Source organism: Columba livia, unplaced genomic scaffold, assembly GCF_036013475.1.
Source record: "Columba livia isolate bColLiv1 breed racing homer unplaced genomic scaffold, bColLiv1.pat.W.v2 Scaffold_156, whole genome shotgun sequence".
In the NCBI taxonomy this organism is placed as follows: Eukaryota; Metazoa; Chordata; class Aves; order Columbiformes; family Columbidae; genus Columba; species Columba livia.
The window spans coordinates 521,136-545,297 of record NW_027043052.1 but is presented as its reverse complement, the minus strand read 5'-3'; the positions used below and the strand labels follow the sequence as shown (position 1 = coordinate 545,297).

General features: G+C 51.1%; 2 protein-coding genes, 1 long non-coding RNA gene and 1 other non-coding gene across 4 annotated transcripts; 3 read left to right on the top strand and 1 right to left on the bottom strand.

The window, feature by feature from the left end:
- Positions 1 to 869: 869 nt before the first annotated feature.
- Positions 870 to 6,108, top strand: LOC135577871 (uncharacterized). The gene is made up of 3 exons (XR_010469388.1): positions 870 to 915; positions 2,665 to 2,947; positions 5,666 to 6,108. It is a non-coding gene; the product is annotated as an uncharacterized LOC135577871 (long non-coding RNA).
- Positions 1,385 to 1,469, top strand: LOC135577889 (small nucleolar RNA SNORD45). Its single transcript, XR_010469389.1, has one exon. It is a non-coding gene; the product is annotated as a small nucleolar RNA SNORD45 (small nucleolar RNA).
- Positions 6,109 to 16,117: 10,009 nt separating the features above from the next.
- Positions 16,118 to 18,357, top strand: LOC135577885 (olfactory receptor 14J1-like; the record flags this gene model as incomplete). Its single annotated transcript, XM_065047998.1, has 2 exons — positions 16,118 to 16,579; positions 18,196 to 18,357. Coding segments are annotated over 2 exons (624 nt in total), but the record flags the coding sequence as incomplete, so codon positions are not given.
- A 4,643-nt stretch (positions 18,358 to 23,000) lies between these two features.
- On the bottom strand, positions 23,001 to 23,584 carry LOC135577884 (olfactory receptor 14A16-like; the record flags this gene model as incomplete). The annotated part of the gene is made up of 2 exons (XM_065047997.1): positions 23,001 to 23,009; positions 23,120 to 23,584. Coding segments are annotated over 2 exons (474 nt in total), but the record flags the coding sequence as incomplete, so codon positions are not given.
- Positions 23,585 to 24,162: the final 578 nt, after the last annotated feature.

Genomic DNA, 24,162 nt, shown 5'->3' with positions numbered 1-24,162 from the left:
ACTTCACATAACCGCGCAGAATTAACCCAGAGTTAACTCGCACCTGGTCTCATCTGTTGAGTCAGGGCGCATGTCACGTCTAGAGTTAACTCATCCCTCATCCCATCTGTTGAGACGGGACATCCCTCTCTGTCGCTCTCTCTCTCTCCCTTTCTCTTTCTGATACCTTAGTTTTCCTCTTCTTTCTCTCTCTTCCTTTTTCTTAAACATATAAAGTAATACCATTGTAAGTTCCGCTGCTAAAATCTTGTGAAGTTTTGCATTACAGTTACTAATTGTTGCCAGTCCACTGCTTTTAGAAAGGTTTTGCTGTCAATGTATTGATAAGTTTTGTGGTACTATAACATATCCCCGGAGTGATTGTCTGTCATTCACTTCACATTGCTGCGCAGAATTACCCGGAGTTAACTCACGCCTGATCTCATCCATTGAGTCAGGGCGTGTGTCGCGTTCAGAGTTAACTCATCCCTCATCCCATCTGTTGGGATGGGACACTGTGTCAGCCGAAGCTCTGGGCACAGCCGGGCTCTTGGTGCTGAGGCTTGGGAGAATGTGACCTGGCCCAGGGTTGTGGTTCAACTTGGAGCTTTACTATGTGGGAAGACTTTAGCAAGCAGCGTAGCTTATTGCTACCCAGAGTTTTCTAGCAGTGAGCATGGCCTTCTGCTGACTGAAATTTCCATTTCCGGAGAGTTTTCAGCCAGCTGGTGCTGCCGAGTGTCCCGAGTGACCCCCGGTCCCGGGAACCCCCGTAGCTGAGCCCACAACTGACGGCCTGTTGGCGCTTTGTGCAGGTGGCAGCGCAGAGGCCGACATGGAAATCTGGTTGTCCCCAGCACATTCCCGTTGGAGCAGCATGTGTCCTGTGCAGCTTCGTGTGGGACAAGGGAGGCGACTGTGTCCGTGTTGACTCCGGTCGGTGCAGCTGCACTTGGATTTAGAGCAGTAACCCTGGCTGGCTGAGCCTTGGGGGTTGGTTATTCCTGAGAATGACAGGGCTCTGTTCAGCAGGTCTTTAATTGCTGTGCACTTTTACCCTGACAAGAAGGATTCATTTTCAGTGTTCTTCATTGATCGTAGCTCTCTCCATTGTACGGGTAAGTTTTCCCGCTCTCAAAAGTTCCCTCTCCATTTGGTGGTTGAATTTCTCAGCGTCTCTGCTGCCGTTTGTTTTCCTTCTCCTGCAAAGTGGGGTGGAAAAGAGAAGGCAAAAGGCTCCGCTGCTTCCAGGCGGGGACTTGGTTGCTTGTGTAATGTATGTCTAGCTAATCTCCAGGAAGACAGAGATGAATGGTGTTAGAAATCAATAAGCTGCGTCCTGTTGGAGGGACAAAGTGTGTTGGATTTGAAGCCGCTGGGCAGGATGGGAGGAGCTGCCTTCTTGGGTCAGTGATGGGTGTTGGCATGTATTATCTGAGCTGGAGCTGATGTCTGTCACCACTTGAGCTCTAGAATTACTCTGAGACCCAGGAATCTCCAGTTCCTCGTGGAGCTTTTCCAGGCTGTGGAATCCCCTTTCTGTCACAGGTTGTAACGCAGCCCATGGAGAAGCGGGCACTGTTTGAGGTTCCTCAGTTTGGGCGTTAGGGAGGTGTTGTTCTTGGGCTCATGCTGGGCCTTACGAGGAGACGCTTTCACGTGAGCTGAAGGCAGCTCTGGGTACCCAAAGCTGTTAACCGGTGTTAACAAACGCTGCTGCCGAGATTTGGCAGTGACAGCACGAGCCGGTTGTGATGAGCGTGGATGTTGCTGAACCGCAGACACCGTCTCGTCCAGGCTGCACAGCCGGAGCGTTTGCAGGGCGGTGTCCCAGCTTCCTTTGATTGCAATGAGCACTCGTGTTGGGATTTGCTTTTTAAGGAGGGTGCTCTGCTTGAATCTTTTGCGTTGGGGTTTGTTCTGTTATTTCTGCAATGCCATGAAAGCTGAAGTGCAGGAGGTTGAGAGCTGTTGGAGCAGAGAGGAGCATGTCTTGTATTGCTTGGATTTCTGTGGGTTTTTGAAGGAGAAAATCAACCCCAGCATGGGTTGGACCCCAGAAGGACATTGTTTGAAAATGCGTGGCCAGGTTCCAGTGACGTGTTGGCTTGGGCGTGAATGACTGGAAGTGCCTGTTGGGAGAGCTCCGTTGGTGTGGACCCGTGGAGCCTTTATGATTGAGCTTCCAGGTGTGAGAATGCAAAAGGAATCTTGAGGTCGAGCCGGTCTTGCTCTCGAACCAGAATGGTTTTGACTCCTGCCCAGATTTCTGGAGAGCCGTGAACGTTCCAGGCAGCCGAGGTTGTGGCCCAGGGTGTGTGAGTCGCCCGCTCTGCAGTTGTCCAGCGGGCCCTGCAGATAATGTTTGAGGTGACAAAGCTCTTGGCAGGCGACAGCGTTTGAGTTCATTTGCTTCTATCTGGGGCTATATGGACCAGCTGAAAAGGTGGTGTTTGTGTTTACCCGCAGTAGACAGACAGACCCCTGGAGCGTTCACGTGCCCTTGTCGACGAGTGAGGAAATTGCCTGCGATTCGGAAAAGGGAAGGGTCCGGGGACAGGTTTTAGGTGTTTTTTCCAGCTCCCTGCAAAACCTGGGGGTTTAGTGTTTTGTTCCAGATTTTCCCTGGTGATTTGAATGTGTTCTTCTTTTTCCTGAAAAACTAATTTATTTCCTTTCCTGCAGCCCTGCCTTCCAGGAGAAACAGCTACAATGCTCTCCCTGTGTGCTGCAGCCGTCCCGGGCCTTGTGCTGAGACCGAGCTCATCACTTGCACAAGTACAGGCTGTCCTGGTTAGCGCTGCCGAAGCTTCTGCGGTAACGAGCGTGGTTGGGAGATGCAGCGCAGGAGCTGCTGTTGTGCTTGCAGGGAAAACTGGCTGCTCTCGGTGTGGGAAAGCAGGAGGATTCGTTCTGTTCCCGCCTGAGCTGTGCTGGATGAGGAGGTTCTGAGTGCCGCGCAGGACGGGTGAGTGTGTCTGTAGATGGAGATGTTTCAAATTAGCCAGTGTCACACGCTGCCTGTAAATGTGTCTGTGCGATCCCTTTCTACAGGCAGGTGCGAGTCACTGGAGTGTATTTACATTTAACCAATCACCTCGCCAAATCTTCCGCTATATCCCCATTCGTTCCACCCCCTAGCTCAGGTGACTTGCTTCTGCTGGGGCCAACGAAGCCAGAGTTGTTCATTTGTGCTTGTGAGGTGTTGCACAGAGCAATTTGCAGGGGCGCACAATAAACACATACAGAAAAAGGAAAAGGAAAAAACATATTTCTGCAATAATCAGGTGTCCCATTCATCTTGTCAAGGAGTTACACGAGTTATTCAGCCAGGCATTATCAGTAGATGGTTTCACTTGCCGCATTAGTTCCAAAGACGTGAGATGTTCCACCTTCCTGTAATACACACGCTGCTGCTCCAGCTCCATCAGCTGGTATCACTCTGGGTTTAACAACCTGCTGTGGGTTAATTGCCCACACAGACTGGAAAGTCGTGGTCTGCACTCTTTCAGACTGGACTTCAGTTGGATGTTGAGTCTGTGACACCAATAACATTGTTCCAGAGCTGTCTCCTCTAGATAAAACACAGGTGTTCACTGAAGATACCTGACATACAAGAACTCGAGAATCTGATATTAGCAAAGGATGTAACATAAGAGGAGGTCAGGGTACAGAACCACACAGCATTCTCTGGAGTCGTATGAATTTTTACATCTAGATCAATAGGCTGCAGTCCCACTTCACAATCCATTGGTGTGAATAATTTCATTTCCCCTGTAGTTGGTGCTGACACTGTATCCACAGAAGTGTATACATATTGCCACCTCCTAGATGGGGGTACGCGGCCAATATAATCAACCTGACAGGTATTCAAGTCCCACTGACTCTGTTTTACCTTTCCTCATGCTCTTAAATGCAGTTGTGTACAAGCAGCACAATGATGTGAGCATGTTCTACAAGTATATAACAGCAAAGGGGTTTGATTGTGACCAGTGTCCCATGTGTGTGCAGCATAAGCTGATCCACGTCCACAAGCTATATGCACATTTAGAGCTTGAGCATGCAGCTCAGGAGAGCTCACATTATCTGCCTTCTTACTGTTTTGAGACTCAAATGAATCAAGTTTATTGTGCTCTGCTATTAACCCTTCACAAGGGAACTCCTCCTCCACAGAAGATGTAGGGATGAAAATTCTCCAATGCCCTAAAAATCCTAAAAAGGCATGTAATTGTTTTATTGCAGCTGGTACAGAAAACTGCTGCACTGTGTGCTGTACTTTATCTGGTGTTTCTCTAAGCCGCCTACACCAAACTATTTCTAAAAGTAGTACAGTAGCACAAGGGCTCTGCGTTTTCATCAGAGTAATTGCCCAGCCTTGGTCCTGCAAATGCACCTTCAAAAATTCAGCAGCTGCTTCAGTTTCTTGTTGTGACGCTGCCACAATCAACAGATCATCAATATCATGGCAGTCAGTAACAGTACCCGACCATAGTGCTGTATCAGCTACTATCATTTGTTGGCAAACGGAGGGACCGTGTTTGTATCTCTGAGACAATACTCGGCAAGTCTATTGCTTTTGTTGCCAGGTAAAGGCAAACTGGTCTTGCACTGAGGTGGCGGGGGGTGGAGGGTGGGTGCGGTGTGGGCGGGGGGGCTGGGGCTGGTTGGCTTTTTTGCATAAGCATTAGCTTTTACAAGCGGCAAAAACTTTGTGATGGTATGATCCCGCTTATTTCTGATCGTGGGATACCAGCTTGTACTAAGTCGTTCCACACTAGTGTTCTCATCACCTGTGCTGTAACTCTGCTCAGTGTTGCCGGATTTCCATTATCCACCACCCAAACAGAGGGTCCTGAAGTGACAGCCCCAGTTCCCCTCAAGGCATTTTCCAGAGTGCCTGCATTACCTGTAGCACTTGTCACTGCTACCCTGTCCGAATTGGATCCATAATCAATGCATACACCACCCCCATCTGCCGCACTAAATCAATACTTTCCTTCATTGTGCACCAATTTCCATGGGACAACACAGATTCAACAGGTTCAGCATATGCTGTTAAAACTGCTGCACACGAACATTGATATAGCGTAGGTGCAATAATATCTTGCCTGTCCGGACCTCTGACAGTTTGCAGCTGAGCATATTGTTGTTGTATCTGTTCACCATAGGCTATAGGGCTTAAGAAATCTTGTTCATCTGCCAATAAATGGATAGACACAGCTCCACTATCCCAAGCTGGCAAAATCTGTGCCGGAATTCCTTCCCCCCTCGTCTGCTGAGAGATCTCTGAAAATGCCGTTAACTCCTTTGGAGAGTGAGTATGTGCGATCTGCCCCCCCTCATCTGCTTGTTCCTGCTGCAGCATCGTTTGTATGGGGGGTTGTGCTCCCACCACCTCCCTGCCATTTAAGTCAGGATCAAGTTCAGACTCAACATTGGAGTCTGAGGATCCACTCCAAATATTTCCATCCCATTCCTTGGGATTCCAAGAGTGTTTTGTGGTAAGAGTACAAGCCTGAGGACACAAAAACTCACTTTTGGCATATTTTTCCTTTTGTTCCTTAGCAATACATGCTAGCAGCCGGTCTACATTATCTTGCAGCTCATAGCGCCACTCTGCTTGAACAGTAATCACTTCTTGTGCGATGGCCTTTGCATCCTGTAAAATCTCAACCTCCTTTTCCAGTTCTCTTCTTTTCCTCTGCAATGCAACAACGTCACCATCAAGAGCTCTAAGACCAGTAACAGACAACCATCCCAACCTCCCTTGGATTGCTTGGATTTTCTGGATTTCTGCAGGAGAAAATCGACCCCAGCGTCAGTTGGACCCCAGAAGGACGTTGCTGGAAAATGCGTGGCCAGGTTCCAGTGACGTGTTGGCTTGGGCGTGAATGACTGGAAGTGCCTGTTGGGAGAGCAAAGCTGCCCGGTGTTAACAAACGCTGCTGCCAAGATTTGGGGGTAAAAGTGCCACAAATGTGATTTCCCAGGGAAAACAGAGAAGTTTGTCAATGCCTGGTTGTTATATGGCACATTGTAATTAAGCCCAGTGGTAATTTTGCATTGATTTTACACAGGATAACTGGCTGTAGCAGACTGGTTGCATCAAATAAATGTTGACTTGCTGCACTGGTGGCCTTGGGAACAGCAGATGGCTTCTGGAGGTGGTGACACCTCCTGTGAGCCCAGGAGTGCTGAGCCCATCGTACAGGGAACAACCTCCCCTCCCCGAGCAGGGCAGAGGACCCAGGGGTCCGGGCTGCCTGTCCACGCTCCTCTCCTGCCCCAACACCAAAATATGTTCCTTGGGGGATGGTTCTCACCAGAGCCCCGCGAAGAATCTGTTTCCCGTGGTGCCTTCAAAACACAGGGAACCCCAAGGGCTGGCACCGTCTGCCCTTCACCTCACAGAATCACAGAATGTCAGGGATTGGAAGGGATCTCAAAACCTCATCCAGTGCAATCCCCCATGGAGTAGGAACACCCAGATGAGGTTACACAGGAACCAGGCGGGTTGGAATGTCTGCACAGAAGGAGACTCCACAACCCCCCTGGGCAGCCTGGGCCAGGCTCTGCCACCCTCACCAGGAACAAGTTTCTTCTCAAATTTAAGTGGAACCTCCTGTGTTCCAGTTTGCACCCATTGCCCCTTGTCCTGTCACTGGTTGTCACCAGAAGAGCCTGGCTCCATCCTCCTGGAACTCCCCCTTTCCATATTGATCCCCATGCACGAGTCACCCCTCAGTCTCCTCTTGTCCAGCTCCAGAGCCCCAGCTCCCTCAGCCTTTCCTCACACGGGAGATGCTCCACTCCCTCCAGCATCTTGGTGGCTGCGCTGGACTCTCTCCAGCAGTTCCCTGTCCTGCTGGAACTGAGGGGCCACAACTGGACACACTATTCCAGGTGTGGTCTCCCCAGGGCAGAGCAGAGGGGCAGGAGAACCTCTCTGACCTACTGACCACCCCCTTCTAACCCACCCCAGGTACCATTGGCTTCCTGGCCACAAGGGCCAGTGCTGGCTCATGGTCACCCTGCTGTCCCCAGGACGCCCAGCTCCCTTTTCCCCTACGCTGCTCTCTAATAGCTCATTCCCCAACTTACACTGAACCTGGGGTTGTTCCTGCCCAGATTCAAGACTCTACACTTGCCCTTGTTCTATTTCATTACATTTCTCCCCGCCCAGCTCTCCAGCCTGTCCAGGTCTCTGATGGCAGCACAGCTTCCAGTGTCACCACTCCTCCCAGCTTGGTGTCATCAGCAAACTTGCTGACAGTCACTCTATTCCCTCCTCCAAATCACTGATGAATATATTGAATAACACCAGCCCCAGCACTGCCCCTGAGGCACTGCACTGGATCCAGGCCTCAACTGGACTCTGCCCCATTGACCACGACTCTCTGGCTTCTTCCCTTCAGCCAGTTCACAGTCACCTCACTACCCGATTGTCCAGACCGCTTTCCCTCAGTTCAGCTGTGAGGATGCTGTGGGAGACGGTGTCAAATGCCTTACTCAAGTCAAGGTAGACCATGTCCACCGCTCTGCCATCATCTCTCCACCTCGTTATGTCCTCATAAAAGTCAATGAGCTTGGGCAAGCATGTCTTCCCCTTGGTGAAGCCATGTTGACTGCCCCTAATGACCCCTAATCTCCTTGATATGCCTTGAGATGGCACCAAGGATAAGTTGTTCCACCGTCTTCCCAGGGATGGAGGTGAGGCTGACTGGTCTATAGTTAACCGGGTCCTCCTTCTTGCTCATTTTGAAGACTGCAATGACATTTGCTTTCCTCCAGTCCTCAGGCACCTCTCCTGTTTCCCACGACTTATCAAAGATGATGGACAGTGGCCTAACAGTGACCTCAGCCAGCTCCCTCAGCACCCGCAGGGGCATCCCATCCAGACCCATGGATTTACGGATGTCCAGATTGTTTAACTGGTCCATAACCCAGTTCTCATGAACCAGCCTCCTCCAGCCTCATGGGGGAACACTCCACTTTCCCCTAATCTGCCCATATCTGGGGGCACATGGCAGGTGGGAAGGAGGTGTCCTTTACAGCGACACCCTGGGTGTCTGGGCTCCCTCAGCCACTCCGCTCATGGCCATCGTGTGCCCAGAGAGGACCCAGGCGTCCGAGTGCTGGCACAGCAGTGGGAACATGGACACGGACACACACATCCACATGCAAGCGTAGCTTTGCTGAAGGGATTTACTGATCATGAGAGGGAAATGGCCCAGGGCTCCCAGGGGATCAGATGGGGTCATCCAGGGATGATCATCTCCTCATGCCGCTGGAGGGGGGACAGGCCACGGCTGTCAGCATCAGCTTCAGTTCTGAAATCAGAGTCCAAAATGAGACCTCCAGTGTCAGCTGGGACATGAGGGGAGGCTTGTCCCCACCATCTCTCTCTGCAGAGACCCAGGGAAGGAGACAAGAGTTGGAGCCCTCAATCAACCCAGGACAAGACTTGGTTCACCTGAGATCCATGTGGCACCCAGAGCTCTTTGGCCAGTGTGTCATTAGCCCCGGATGCCCCTACATCTTGCAGAACCCTGCCCAGCCCTCAGGGTGATCCTCAGGGTCTGTATGGCCCCAGAGCCCCTGCCTGTCCTGCACGGTGACCCTCTGGGTCCATAGAGCCCCACTGGGTGCAAAAAAAGTCATGGGGGCAGCTCTGTCCAGTGAAGCCTGGGACACAGGTCATGGACAGTCCCCTCTGTTTTCTTTTCCTAGATCCACGTTCTGCCCACCCAGACAGCTCAGGGATGCCGCGGGGTCCAGGACCCTTGGTGGGGCTGGAGATGCCCTGGTGCTGCTCACCGGGAATAGAGGAGATGGCTGCACTACCACTTCAGCATCTGGAAGATCTGCAACCTGGCGTTTCTGCTGCAAAACATCATCCACGCTGACAGACAGAGGGAGCTGGGGAGAAAGGTTGGGTGAGGGACACATTTGGGTGCACTGGGAGGCAGGAGAAAGCGATGGGGTCCTTGGGGAAGGTGACTCCAGGGAAAAATGGGGTACGTGAGCTTGTGTGGTGGGGCACAGAAAGCAGTGGAGGTCCTGGGGAAGGGGCTGTGTCCTGGGGTATCCTGGGGTGCACTGGGGTGTAGTGGGTTGTGATGGGATGGATGGGAATGCAATGGGAGCCCTGGGCAATGGGGCATCCCTGGGAAAACACTGGGGAGCAGGGATGTTCTGGGGGCTGCGGGGGGTACATGGGAGCATACTGGGGCACACTGGCATGTTCTGGGGCACACTGGGATGACCTGGAGTTTCGTGGCCATGGGAGGGAGGGTGTGGGGCCAGCAGAACTTGTGACACCTACCGCAGCCCTCTTCACTCGCCCGAGTTTGAGTCCCCCCTGCAGAGAGACCATGAGACCTCAGTGGTCACTGGGATGTCCCAGTCCCAGCAAGGGAGGGGAGGACCAAAGTGCCCTCCAGTTCCCCAGACTGGATGTCCTCCAAGTCCACCCCACTACTTACATGCAGGTGAGAACCTCCACTTGCTTCCAGCAATGTTCCTGGAAGTGCCTATGAAAGAAGAGAAAGGGGTTGGCCTGAGTTGGAGACAAATGGGGCTGTGGGTGGGGCACAGGTGACACCAGCCCACCCAGGCCCGTGGATTCTCCCTCATCTGAGCCTGAAAATCCCTTCTGCTCCCCCCAGCCTCATTCCTCCAAGTTTCACCTGGGATACCTGTTCATGCAGGGACCAGGGCTCGGGTTGGAGAAAAGGATAACATGGGAATTTGGGGCCTCCAAGGAGGACGGTGGTTTGGGGCACCCAGAGACAGGGCACTGGGGTGAACTAGCAGAACCCAAGGGACCGGGCTGGGGGTGTTGGAGGGACAGGACTGCATGGGATGCAAGTGAGGGGTAAAGGAATTCAAGGGGAGGGGACACGGGGAATTCAAGTGAGGTTGGTGGTGGGGGCAGGAGGAAGAGGACAGCAGAGGAACAAAACGCAGGGATCGGGAAAGTGTTTGGGAGGGGGTGTTCAAGGAAGGGGGTCTGGGGACACTACTGCAGTGGAGAGGATGAAAGGCAAAGGACGGAGGGGAAAGATGGAAAGAAAGGCATTGGCATCCATCAAAGGGAGGGCGTTTGGGGACCCTATATAGGACACAGAGGAGATCCTGAGGAGGAGATAGCCGAGGGGCCCAAAAAGATGGAATGGGGAGGCCCAAAGAAGAGGAGTGTGGGGGCACCAAGACAAGAAACTGGTGGGGGCCCTCACTGGAGCCTCACCTGCGCATCCTCCGGGGTGCACAGCAGGATGGTGAAGAGCAGGGCCACGCTGAGCACTGCGACCTTCATCTTCCTCTGTGGTGCAGGGAGGGACACAGGGGTGCAGGGAGTCCTGGGTGATGCTGGAGAAGGTGAGGGCACCTTTATCCCTCCCAGGACGACTCCTTGCCCCTCCCCACCCCTCCAGCCCCCAGGGCAAAGCCAGGCTTGGCACAGACACCCGCCCTGGCAACCCAGCCTTGGCACAGAGTCACCCCTGCCTTGAGCACTGATCCAGCTGCCTTCCCTGGCATCAGCCCAGCTTCCTGCATGGGGCAGCTGCACGGGGAAGGGCCCAGGCATCCACGGTGGCGAGGGGGGACAGGAGTGTGTCCCTGACAGCCAGACACCCTATGGTGATGACCCACTGCTCCAACTGGAAACCAACCTGCAACAGCCCCAAAAGCCAGATCCCCCCACCTCCCAGTGTTATTGTTTACTAACAATTATTGGAAAAGCATCCTATGTAACGTCTTAGTCCAGGCCCGTATCTGTAAATCCTATACATTGTCACTGGCTAATAAAGAGAGGGTCTCAGCCTGGCTCAGCTCTCTGCTCGGCCCGGCTCTGCGCTCCTTCCTGAACAAGATCTGACTGTACATGCGTCTCTGTCTGCGTCCCGGTGTGCATTGTCCCAGACGGGTTTGCCTGTGTACTGCCGGTTGCTCCTCTTCCATTCTTGTAGCCACCCTCCCAGGGCATTTGCATGGGTCATGTAGCCTCCCTCACACGCATCCATGGGTCAGTGCAGAGTGAAAGCAACAGCCTTTTCACTTGTGCAGCAATGTCCGAAGCCAGCTGGATGGCTTTCACCACTGCACACTGACGAGTCACCTTGTCCTTTGGCAGTTTCTGTGACTTGTCGTGTGGGACTCCACACAGCAGCTTTCCATGTCCAATGTTTTCTCACAATACGACAGGACGCATCTCTAAACAGGGCAAGTTGCTTCTCTTTTTCTGGTAATTTATTACATAGTGGAGCCTCTTCATCATGCATCTCCTTCTCTGGTGACACTCCAACGCTTCAGGCCTCTGGCCAGTCCAGGATCACTTCCAAGAACCTGGGGCCATCAGGGTTTCCCATTCAAGCCCATTGCATTAGCAGGACAACCCGTCTGCTCCATGTAACATCAGTTGTAGGACGCGTGGTGTAAAGCGTGTTTTCTCATCTTGTCCTGTCTAGACTGGCCCAAGGGCACGAACTATCTCCCATTTAATTTGCTCAACAGCTTCTTGATTCTCAGGGCCCCACCCAAAACCATCTTTCTCCCGAGTCACTCGATAGAGAGGGCTTATGACCAGACTGTAACTTGGAAGATGCATTCTCCAAAAACACACAACACCTAAGAAAGCTTGTGATTCTTTTTCATTAGTTGGTGGCAACAAATTTGTAAATAGCAAATTGATCATATCCAGTGGGCTCTGACAATGCCCATCTTGCTATTTTATTTCTCAGATCTAGATCTCCTGTGCAGGTCCTTTGACCTTTATTTTATGGCAAAACCAGCTTCCAGAAGAATCTGGGTTATTCTTCTTCCTTTCTCAAACACTTCCTCTGCTGTATTGCCCCACACAATACCATAGAATCATAGAATCACTTTGGTTGGAAGGGACCCTCAAGATGGGGTTCAAACATTAACCAAACACTGGCACCAAACCGTGTCCCTGAGAGACTCATCTCTGTGTCTGTCCAGCCCTCCAGGGGTGGTGACTCCAGCACTGCCCTGGGCAGCCTGTTCCAATGCCCCACAGCCCTTTGGGGAAGAAATTGTTCCCAGATCCAACCTCAACCTCCCCTGGCGCAACTTGAGGCCGTTTCCTCTGCTCCTGGCGCTTGTTCCTGGGGAGCAGAGCTCGACCCCCCTGGCTCCAAGCTCCTTTCAGGCAGTTCAGAGATCAGAAGGTCTCCCCTCAGCTCCTGTTCTCCAGCTGAACCCCCCAGGTCCCTCAGCCGCTCCATCACACTTGTGCTCCAGCCCCTCACCAGCTCCGTTCCCTTCTCTGCACTCGCTCCAGCACCTCAAGGCCTTTCCTGTAGTGAGGGGCCCAAAACTGCCCCAGGATTCGAGGTGCAGCCTCACCAGTATTGAGTTCAGCTCCGTCCTTCTCCCTCCAGCCCCTTTTCCTCCCCTTTTGTGCCTCCTCTGCTGGTCTCTCAGTCTCTGCCTCCATCTCTGGATTTCCTATAAGGGGGCAAAGGAAGATGCATCTCCTCATGTCACAGAAGAGATGTGGGGCGGTTGCTTGGGCTCCAAGCCTATAAACTTATGCAAGATGAACAGATGAACCAAGTGTTCCCACCACAGGAGCAGTAGTACGTGCACTGTTCTTTTCCTCCCCTTTCCCTTTGTAAAACAATGGGATACCTCACCGCGGGTCAAAGCCTGAGGAGAAGAACCATGCTAAACAAAATTCCACAGCCTCGCAGAAGTGACTGCAAGTAAAAAACCAAACACACCACACAAAAAACCGTGGAAACTTCCAGAAGTGCTTTCAGTCCTGCTCAGAGAATGTGGAGGGAGATGGCACACAGGCAGGATTGGCTGCACTTTAGGCCAACCTGGGCAAGTCTCTTCCATCTATTTGTCAAACCGGCAAACTCGTGACATTTTACTTTTCCAATACACTACCGTCACAAAAACATGAGCACAGCTTTTTATATACCACTAAACCAGCAGATGGGATCTCCCTGAATCACACCTGTAATGTTAAGTGTTTGTCAAATGTCATCCACCTGATCCATGTCTATCTCAGAGGCAGCCTTGACCTCTGCTAAGTCAATATTCGTCAATTAGGACAGTGATACAATTCATCAGCTCTTTTCAAAATAACTTCAGAATACAAATAACGTCACAGCATATTTAAATACGATAAATAATTCAACACACATAACTTAGCTCTCTAATAGATAACACACAAAGCAGAAGCAGTCAAAATTAAAATCTTCCAGGTGACTGCTTGCTCTTTGAGCAATTTCAAAGCAAATATTCAAGTCAATTGCCTTAAACCTTTTCACAACGGATCCACAACAGATCTCTTATTTGTAGTCAGTGTCCCATAAAGATATAACCTTATCCATAATCCATAAAAATAACATGTAACGTCCGTGAATATTCTGAGCCATTTACAGTTCCCATGAACCAGTTACTGGTGTATTTTTATTTGTCTTTTTTCATGCAGATAAAACCAGACAGGCTTTCTTTGAAGCAAAAGTAGGAGTCTGTTTCACCATGGGGACAGAAGTAGTGACACCTTGGTTTCACTGGAAGTCAGGCAAACCTCCCATTGACTTCAAAACCTAAGCCAGATTTTTACCACCAGCCTTTGATTCCCAGCTCGTGCCTGATAACAATCAGTTTTCCTCGCACCCTCATGGACACAGGACTGAAACAGAGCACTGTGTTATTTTCAGACAAGTGACATGGACTGCTGGATGGTTCTGGATGTGAATTGTGATTGGGAAGCACAGTGTAGTAGCTTCAATTACTGTGGCATGTAACAGAGGATGACTTCGCGGATGAAGGTGCCAGCCTTGTGAACTGATTCGTGTCTTACTGTCACAATTCTGATGTCCCATGGACTCAGTACAGGTGATGAGCCCAAAGTGTTCAATGCTGCTGCTGGGCATTTGCTGGTCATTGCATGTGGTTACTTCCGACCTCAGCTACTGAATGAGAACAGTAAATACGTGCTGCATCTCCTGATGGAGTCCCAGTGCTAACTCACACCACCAGTAAAAACACTGGTCATCTCGTTCTGCAGAAATAAATAAGTCTGTGTCCTATTATCTATCTTTTCTGATAATTGTGGGCATTTGCAGGGTGGCAATACAGGGTGCCTGAGCTAGTTCATCTAAATTCTGTCCATATTGTTAACGAGTATGTCATTTCTATGCTGAGGTATCAGCTATTTCCTGTGCTGTTTGGGGGAATTGCATCCTTGAAGAGAGTAGTTATGGTCCACAGTGTGTCATGACATGAGCCGGCAATGTGCCCTTGCAACCCAGAATCGCAGAATCGACTGGGTTGGAAAAGACCTCAGAGATCATCCAGTCCAACCCTTGGTCCAACTCCAGTCCATTGACTAGATCGTGGCACTAAGCGCCATGTCCAGTCTCAGCTTAAAAACCTCGAGGGCTGGTGAGTCCAGCACCTCCCTGGGCAGCCATTCCAATGCCTGACCACTCTCTCTGTAAAGAATTTCTTTCTAATCTCCAGCCTCAACTTCCCCTGGCAGAGTTGAAGCCCATGGCCCCTTGTCCTATTGCTGACTGCCTGGGAGAAGAGCCCAATCCCCACCTGGCTAGAACTGCCCTTCAGGTAGTTCTAGAGAGTGCTGAGCTCAGCTCTAAGCCTCCTCTTCTCCAGACTAAACAAGCCCAGCTCCCTCAGCCTCTCCCCATAGGCCTTGTGTTCAGTCCCTTCCCCAGTCTTGTTGCTCTTCTCTGGACCCGCTCCAGCACTTCAATCTCTTTCCTGACCTGAGGGGCCCAGAACTGAACACAATACACAAGGCCAACTGTATCTGGGGCTGCATCAAAGGAGTGTGGCCAGCAGTTGGAGGGAGCTGGTTCTGCCTCTTCTGCCCTGCTCTGGTGAGACCCCCCTGCAGTGCTGCATCCGGCTCTGGGTCCTCAGCACAGGACAGACATGGACCATCTGGAGAGGGGCCAGAGGGGTCTGTATGGCCCCAGAGCTCCCGCCTGGCCTGCACGGTGACCCTCTGGCTCCATAGAGCCCCACTGGGTGCCACAAAAGTCATGGGGGCAGCTCTGTCCAGTGTGGCCTGGGACACAGGTCATGGACAGTCCCCTCTGTTTTCTTTTCCTAGATCCACGTTCTGCCCACCCAGACAGCTCAGGGATGCCGCGGGGTATCTCCTCTCCTCCCCAGCAGACCCTCTGCCCCAAAGCCATGGGGTCCAGGTCACGAGTCTCCACCTCAGCAGCTGGACCTCCAGGTGAAGGGTTCCTGGAACGTGGTACACAAAAAAGGTGCTAAAAGTGCTTGCTCTACAGTGTGATAATGTGAGTGGCAGCAGCACAGCCGGGTCAGGAGAAGGTTCCACAGCATGCCCGTCTGCCTTTCTGTCCTTGCTTTATTTTCTGGTAGCACTGCAGTGTCCTTCCCTGTTTCTCCACCTGTCCCTGGTGCTCTTGCTCTCTGGGGTTGGGGTGGGAGTGTGGGTCACTTCTTGTTCTGATACCAACTCAGGGGGTCTTGCCCCACACCAATTTAGGGGGTCTTGACCCAGAGGTGTGTTCATAGAAATTAGATCTCCAAGCTGCATTTTAAACTGTGATGAACTGTTTTTCTCAGCTGGTAGAAAGAGAGAATGAGCTGAAACATCCCTCCATCAGGGATGGGGCTTTCCATGAGAAACAGCATGTTTATTTTCCTCAGAGAATTCTCCCCTAACTTGTCACTGCCTTTTCCTCCTCACGCAGGTCGTCATGCCCACAGGCAGCAAATGTCCAACAGCAGCTCCATCACCCAGTTCCTCCTCCTGCCGTTCACAGACACACGGGAGCTGCAGCTCTTGCACTTCTGGCTCTTCCTGGGCATCTACCTGGCTGCCCTCCTGGGCAACGGCCTCATCATCACCACCATAGCCTGGGACCAGCACCTCCACACCCCCATGTACTTCTTCCTGCTCAACCTCGCCCTCTTTGACATGGGCACCATCTCCACCACTGTCCCCAAGTCCATGTCAAATTCCCTCTGGGACACCAGGGCCATTTCCTATTCAGGTTGTGCTGCGCAGGTCTTTCTGTTTTTGTTTTTCATTTCAGCAGAGTTTTATCTCCTCACCGTCATGTCCTACGACCGCTACGTTGCCATCTGCAAACCCCTGCACTACGGGACCCTCCTGGGCAGCAGAGCTTGTGTCCACATGGCAGCAGCTGCCTGGGCCACTGGGTTTCTCAATGCTCTGCTGCACACGGCCAATACATTTTCACTGCCCCTGTGCAAGGGCAATGCCCTGGGCCAGTTCTTCTGTGAAATCCCCCAGATCCTCAAGCTCTCCTGCTCACTCTCCTACCTCAGGGAACTTGGGCTTGTTGTGGTCAGTGTCTGTTTAGGATTTGTGTGTTTTGTGTTCATTGTGGTGTCCTATGTGCAGATCTTGAGGGCCGTGCTGAGGATCCCCTCTGAGCAGGGACGGCACAAAGCCTTTTCCACCTGCCTCCCTCACCTGGCCGTGGTCTCTCTGTTCCTCAGCACTGCCATGTTTGCCTACCTGAAGCCCCCCTCCATTTCTTCCCCATCCCTGGACCTGGTGGTGTCTGTTCTGTACTCAGTGGTGCCTCCAGCAGTGAACCCCCTCATCTACAGCATGAGGAACCAGGAGCTCAAGGATGCCCTCTGGAAACTCATATCTTAGTGTTTTCTGAAGCAATGAATTGCCTATCTGCTTCTACTTAGCAGGTTTAATGTAACTAGTTACACGTCCAGCCTCTCATCTCTATTTTCTGTTGTTATTGACATTGGTTTTGATGCGATAATGTTGTCATCCCCTTTCTAAATCACTGTCTGCTTTTATTTTATAACCACTGGTTGTGTAAATGAGGAGCCATGATCTGTGTGTATTTAAACAAAAAAAAGGGTTCTGTAGTGACACTATATCACTCTGTCCTTCACTATATCCTTCCTGCACAGCCTTTTGGATCTGCAGGGACAGTTTCTGTGATGGAAGGAGAAGAAAAGAGTCCATCCTGGCAGCCCTGCCAGGGAGCAGCAGCGCTTGCTCTTCCAGAGCTGTTCTGGTTCCACTGCCACACTCTCCTTCTCATCCCTGGTGTTGGTGCAAGGCCTGAGTGCTCTGGCAGCTTGGTCACCGTCCTGCTGTGTGTCAGTGCTGTGGGCGCAGGCAGGGACAGGCAATGGGCACTGCTGTGACAGAGCTGGCCTCACAACAGCCTTTCCAGATAGAAAGGTGATCTCCTATGGGCAGGGACTGATGGTTTATATCTTCTTGCAAAGTTTCTCTCAAGCATATTCCTACAAAAGTCACCCACAGATTAAACACCAGTGTGCAGCTGAACAGTGTGTGTGTGCAGGGCTGGCACACAGCAGTGTCCTCTCACAGCCAGGCTCCTGCCAGAGACCTGCAGGACCAGCAGAGCAGGGGCTGGGCTGTGCCCCTGTGCACTGGACACCCCATAGAAGGAGCCTCAGGTCAATCACCTGGACTGGCCCGTCACAACCACCATTATCAGTACCGGCCTTTCACCCAGAGAATCTGTTCTTCCATCCATGGATGGACACTCAATGAATAGTTCAGCAGTCTGTGTTGCTTTGTACAGATGGGATGTGAGCATGCACATCATGTACGTGAGGTGACATGAACGTGAGCGAGCACAAACACCATCAACTGTTCCTTGGGGTTCCATGAAAACCTGTGGCACAAACAAGGTCCTGAGGTCACTTCCTGTTGGAAGTAACACCCCATGGGAAACTGTCTGAATGCAGCACTGGCTTGTGCTTCCTTAATTGAGCTCCCCGTGTCCATTCCTCATGACGTGGGACATCTCAGATTAGTGCAGAGCAGGGTGACTCACCATAGCTGAGGTGTCTCCCACCCCTTTGGAGTGGCAACGGGAGGCCAGAGGGACAATGTGACTCCTACCTCTGTGTGTAAAAGGGACAGATTCTGTCTCTGAGCATCCCTGGGTGCAGAAGGGGTCCTGAGACCAACTCAGATATGGATGCCTGATGGAACCCTGGCATTTCTGTGTGTGACTCCAGGAACAAACCTCAGTGGCCCAGTGAGATTCATCTCAGCTGCTGGGACAGGCTCATTGCAAGTGCTCCTGTCTGCTGTCACCCTTGCCTGTGATTCTGGGTTGTGCTCTCAAAAGTAAGACAAAGTGGTAAGAAGGAGAATTAACAGCTGGTCAACCTGCCGCCATACCCGGAATTTTGCAGGGTCACAGACATGGTGTTCCTTGGTGTCCTAGTAGCCAGATCAGTGATCTCTGGGCTGGAGAATTGGAAGCTGGGTGGGAAGTTGGCTGGACAATCAAGCCAAATGTCATCAGCGGTACAAAGCCCTCCGTGCAGCCAGTTACTAGTAGCATCCCTCAGTGACCAGCACTTGGACCAACACTGTTAAACGTCTTTATTCTCCCTCTCTATGATGTGACGAGTGCACTTTCAGCTTCTCTGTGGTGAGGCATAGTTGTGAGGAACCCTTGAACAACCTCGCCTGGTTCACCCTGCCTGGAGCAGGACAGTGAGACAAGTGAGATAAGGGCTCTCTTCAAACCTGAAGTTATGCTGCGATTCAATGAACCTTTCCTTTGGAGAGGATTTTGAAGGCAGAATAGGCAGAGGAAGAATAAAAAGAATAAAAGACAGAAAAGGAGTTCTAAATGTTGCCAACAAAAATACAGCAGTTGCTCTGAAGAGTGTTTTTCAACTCAAATCTCTAGTCGGGAATATATTTGATAAATTTGATAAAACAAGTATACTTTTATCTGATCGGGTCCTGGGCCATAAAAAAGGTGATGGATAGTTATGGTATTATGAGTTCACTTGTGTCTCATACACTCATAACCCAGTCAGAATCATGTGGCTGTGAAGGGGACAGTGAGGCCAGTTCTGTCTCTGGAGGTGACAACCCAGCAGCAGGGACATGGCTGGGAAAGAACCTCAGCCTAAGTATGACAGATCCTACTCAGGAAGAGATCTTGGAGACAGGTTGTCACATCCATCCCACCTGAGAACATGGTGGGACAGCAGCAGGGACATGGTCGTGTGTATCAGAGAAGCTGAAAGGCCAGCAGCACTCACGGGATTTAGGAAATCATGGTGGGATTACTTATCTCTGGTCAACTGCAAGACAACTAGAAGAATAACAGGATGGGATCTCTGCTTGATGGGCAGTTTCTGAGGTGGTGAAGCTTTCTCAAGTAGTGGGAAAAAGCAGCAGAGAAAAAAAACCAAAGCCACCAAGTGCAGATGGGGAAGTGGAGACTGGTTATCATGAGGAAAAAATGTCACTGGAAGAGCAGTGCTGTGGGGCAAGAGGTGACCCAGAGGGAGCTGGATCAGCCCATGGTTTGTGTGCCAAAGAGCAGCCAGTGAGGGTGCAGACACAGCAGTGAAGGTGCAGAAATGCTGGGTGAGAGCAGGTGGGGAAGCGAGATGGGTGTCTGCAGCCTGCAGGGAAAGAGGGGCAGGGGTAGCACCGTGTAGAACAGCCTGTGGTGGAGATGGCAAAGGGCGCTGTAAGGCTGGAAGGGACCCACAGAACCCAGGTCTGTGTCCCCTTGGCCAGGGCAGTTGTCTCTGCCACTGAGGCCCAGGAGAAGACATGTTGTCCTCATGGCACTGGGGCCTCGGTGCCTCCTTGCAGCCCCATGGGGAAGCTGGAGGTTGTTGTCCCAGTGTTGTCCTTCCCTGGGCCTTGCACACCCACATCCCACGGTCCCAGGAAGAGCCCTGAGCCGTGTGTTTACATCTCATCTGTACAATGAAAACATGGAGTTTTGACCTAGTGTTTCACAGAATCATTTTAATTTTTAAGTTTCATTTCATTTAATTATATACATAGTAGTAGTAGTATATTATACTATTTTTATTGTCTTATTAAAATGCTGTTTCTGAACCCACGGGTTTCTCCATTCCCTTTGGTTATCTTCCATATCGCACTTAATAGGTTGGAGGAGTACGTGAGCAGCTATTGTGGTCTTAGTTGCTGGCTGGGGTAGAACATTGAGAGGGAAGGACAGTAGTAGCTCAAGAACTCTTGAAAATCACTTTCCAAGATGATGGCCCTTTCTTTTTTTTTGTAGTGGGAAACAGCATGAGAAAGGAAAACCATCAGACACTGCAGCTCTGGAGGTCCAGAGTGGAGCTCAAGATAAAGAAATGTCATTCTGAGCGCAGTGCTGTGGTCATTCAGAGGGACTCTGGATCAGCCATGACTTTGTGTTTCAAGAACAGCTGGTGTGGATGGAGAGACAGCAGCACAGGTGGGGACACACTGGGCTGAGAACAAGGTGGGGAAGCGCATGGAGTGTCTGCAGCCTGTGGGGAAACAGCCACAGGCCTGGGACAGTGCAGGATGGACTATGGTGGAGATGGCCAAGGGTGACACTGGATGTCCCTGCAAGAGCCAAGGTCTTTGTCCCCTTGGCTATGGCTGATGTCTCTGCCACCGAGGCCTAAGAAGAGACACGTCATTGTCATGGCCATAGCTCCCCATTGCCTCCTTGCACCCCCCATGCAGGCCAGGAGGTGTCACACCATTGCCCTGCACTGGGCATCGCGCTCCCCACATCCCCAGGAAGAACCTGAGCCACCTGTGAGGAACAGGATCTCCCTTCCCAGGGGCAGGGGCTCAAGGCTTGGCCATTGTCCTTCATCAGACAAACCAAGGGCTTTCTCAGCATCAGAGCTGCTGCACTTTGCCTTTGCCTGATGCAATCACTGCCTCCAATTATCTGCTCTAACGAGTCCCTGGGGAGGCTTTGTCAGTAACAGCCCTCAGTGGGGCCATTAATGCTTCAAGGTACTTTGGAGTTTGTTCTGACTTGGACTTCTTGAGCAGATTCTTCAGCCTGTCCTTGGTATCTGAGGTTCATGGACTCAGCACCAAATACACCACGGGGCTCATTAAAACACAGAAAGCCCTAACGAGCAATGTTTCTTTCCCTAATATTCTTCAAATCTTCAAGACTTGTAGAACTAACTGGAGAGGTTTCAATGGGACACTTGCTGATGAAGATTTCAAAGAAGATTTCATAAAGATTTCCTGCTGTGTGAGCTTGGAGGGGATGGGATTGCAGTATTGAAATCAATAACTTACACTTTTTCTATAGATAAATAACATTTAATCCAATTCCTTGTATTCCTTAAACCCCAATATCCCCATTGACCCCAATGTCCCCATCCCCCCCCATTGACCCCATCACCCCCATTGACCCCAATGTCCCATTGACCTAAATGACCCCAATATCCCTATTGACCCAAATGTCCCCAATGTCCCATTGACCCCAATGTCCCCAATGTCCCCATTGACCCCAATGTCCCCAATATTCCCATTGACCCCAATATCCCCATCACCCCCATTGACCCCAATGTCCCCAATGTCCCCATCCCCCCCATTGACCCCAATGTCCCCATTGACCCCAATGTCCCCATTCCCCATTCATTAGAGCATAAGCAAAGCAGCGCTGGGTGCGCGGGGGATTCGCTCCGCCCAACACGCACACCTTGAAACAATAAGAAGTGTGCTTAAATACAGTAAGGTGTTACATATTCATAATGACCCCAGGAACGCCTGTACATGTTCATAACCTTTCCCCGCTTCTGATTAAAATGAGTCTCAGAGAACCATTTCCATAGACCCTCCCCTGTTGCGCCTGCGCAGTGTCACTTGGTGAATATGAGGAGGGGTCTTTGGGGGTCTTTGGATGAAGCTCCTTCAGCTTCATCACAGTGAACTTACCTTTGGCTCATTATGTTGAATTGACTGGGACCCAAGCTGCCAAGTTGAATGAAACCAGCCTGGCGCCCCCTTTTGCTGTAAATCTTCATTATCTTGTCTCCTCAAGTTTACAGCTCGGTGCAGTAAAACTTCTTATCTTGGCATTCGATGGGTTCTGTTCTTCTTAACATAAAGCTCTAAACTAAGCATTTATTGTGTGACTAAGCCTTAAAGTGTTAGCTTGTTAGCAGGCACCCATTATAAGTTTAGTTAACCCTTAAAATGTTAGCTCCCTCTGTCAATATAACTTCATAAGCAAGTTTCATAACTTTTTACATAGAACTTAACAACCTTTTTCCAAGTTCAGAGCTCGTGCCTCATTTGGTTCTATCTGTAAACATTAAACATCTTAGCATGAATCACAACTGCATTTTTCACAAAGCAAACAGGGACTGCTGAACTACTCATTCATTGTCCATCCATGGAGGGAAGAACAACCTCTGTGGGTGAGAGGCCAGTGCTGGAAATGGAGGTTGTGAGGGGCCCGTCCATGACGATGCCCTGGGGCAGATTCTGTGGGGTGTGCAGTGCACAGGGGCACAGCCCAGCCCCTGCTCTGCTGGTCCTGCAGGTCTCTGGCAGGAGCCTGGCTGTGAGAGGACACTGCTGTGTGCCAGCCCTGCACACACACACTGTTCAGCTGTACAATGGTGTTTCATATATAGGTCACTTTCTTGGGCCTGTTCTTGAGATAATTTTTTTAAGAAGACTTCAACCTTCATGCCCTGCCCTGAGGAGATCACGTTTCTATCTGGAAAGGCTGTTCTGAGGCCAGCTCTGTCACAGCAGTGCCCATTGCCTGTCCCTGCCTGCGCCCACAGCACTGACACACAGCAGGACGGTGACCAAGCTGCCCGAGCACTCAGGCCTTGCACCAACACCAGGGATGAGAAGGAGAGTGTGGGAGTGGAACCAGAACAGCTCTGGAAGAACAAGCGCTGCTGCTCCCTGGCAGGGCTGCCATGCCAGAGCTGTTTTCCCCTCCACCCACGCACAGGAACTGTCCCTGCAGCTCCAAAAAGCCTTTGCAGGAAGGATATAGTGAAAAACAAGTCACTAAGGAACCCTTTATTCTTTTTAGAGACAAGGAGAGCACTGCTGCTCATTTAAGCAGCCAACAGTTATAAAAGAAAATCCAACAGTGAATTAGAAATGGGATGACAACATTATCACGATAAGAAAACAACCAACAACAACAGAAAATCCAGTTGACAGGCTGGGCTTGTAATTAGCTACATTAAAACTCCTGTATAGAAGAAGATGGCCAGTTTATTGCTTCAGAAAACAGAGGGATATGAGTTTGCACAGGGCATCCTTGAGCTCCTGGTTCCTCATGCTGTAGATGAGGGGGTTCACTGCTGGAGGCACCAAAGAGTACAGAACAGACACCACCAGGTCCAGGGATGGAGAGGAAATGGATGAGGGTTTCAGGTTGGCAAATATGCCAGTGCTGAGGAACAGGGAGACCACGGCCAGGTGAGGGAGGCAGGTGGAAAAGGCTTTGTGCCGTCCCTGCTCAGAGGGGATCCTCAGCACGGCCCTGAAGATCTGCACATAGGACACCACGATGAACACAAAACAGCCAAATGCTAAACAGACGCTGACCACAATAAGCCCACGTTCCCTGAGGTAGGAGTGTGAGCAGGAGAGCTTGAGGATCTGGGGGATTTCACAGAAGAACTGGCCCAGGGCATTGCCCTTGCACAGGGGCAGTGAAAATGTATTGGCCGTGTGCAGCAGAGCATTGAGAAACCCAGTGGCCCAGGCAGCTGCTGCCATGTGGACACAAGCTCTGCTGCCCAGGAGGGTCCCGTAGTGCAGGGGTTTGCAGATGGCAACGTAGCGGTCGTACGACATGACGGTGAGGAGATAAAACTCTGCTGAAATGAAAAACAAAAACAGAAAGACCTGCACAGCACAACCTGAATAGGAAATGGCCCTGGTGTCCCAGAGGGAATTTGACATGGACTTGGGGACAATGGTGGAGATGCAGCCCAGGTCGAGGAGGGCGAGGTTGAGCAGGAAGAAGTACATGGGGGTGTGGAGGTGCTGGTCCCAGGCTATGGTGGTGATGATGAGGCCGTTGCCCAGGAGGGCAGCCAGGTAGATGCCCAGGAAGAGCCAGAAGTGCAAGAGCTGCAGCTCCCGTGTGTCTGTGAACGGCAGGAGGAGGAACTGGCTGATGGAGCTGCTGTTGGACATTGGCTGCCTGTGGGCATGAGGACCTGTGCAAGGAGGAAAAGACAGTTACATGTTAGGGGAGACTTCTCTGAGGAAAGTAAACATGCTGTTTCGCAATGAAAACCTCTTCCCTGATAGAAGGATGTTTCATCTCATTCTCTCTTTCTACCAGCTGAGAAAAAAGCTCATCACAGTTTAAAATGCAGCTTGGGCATCTG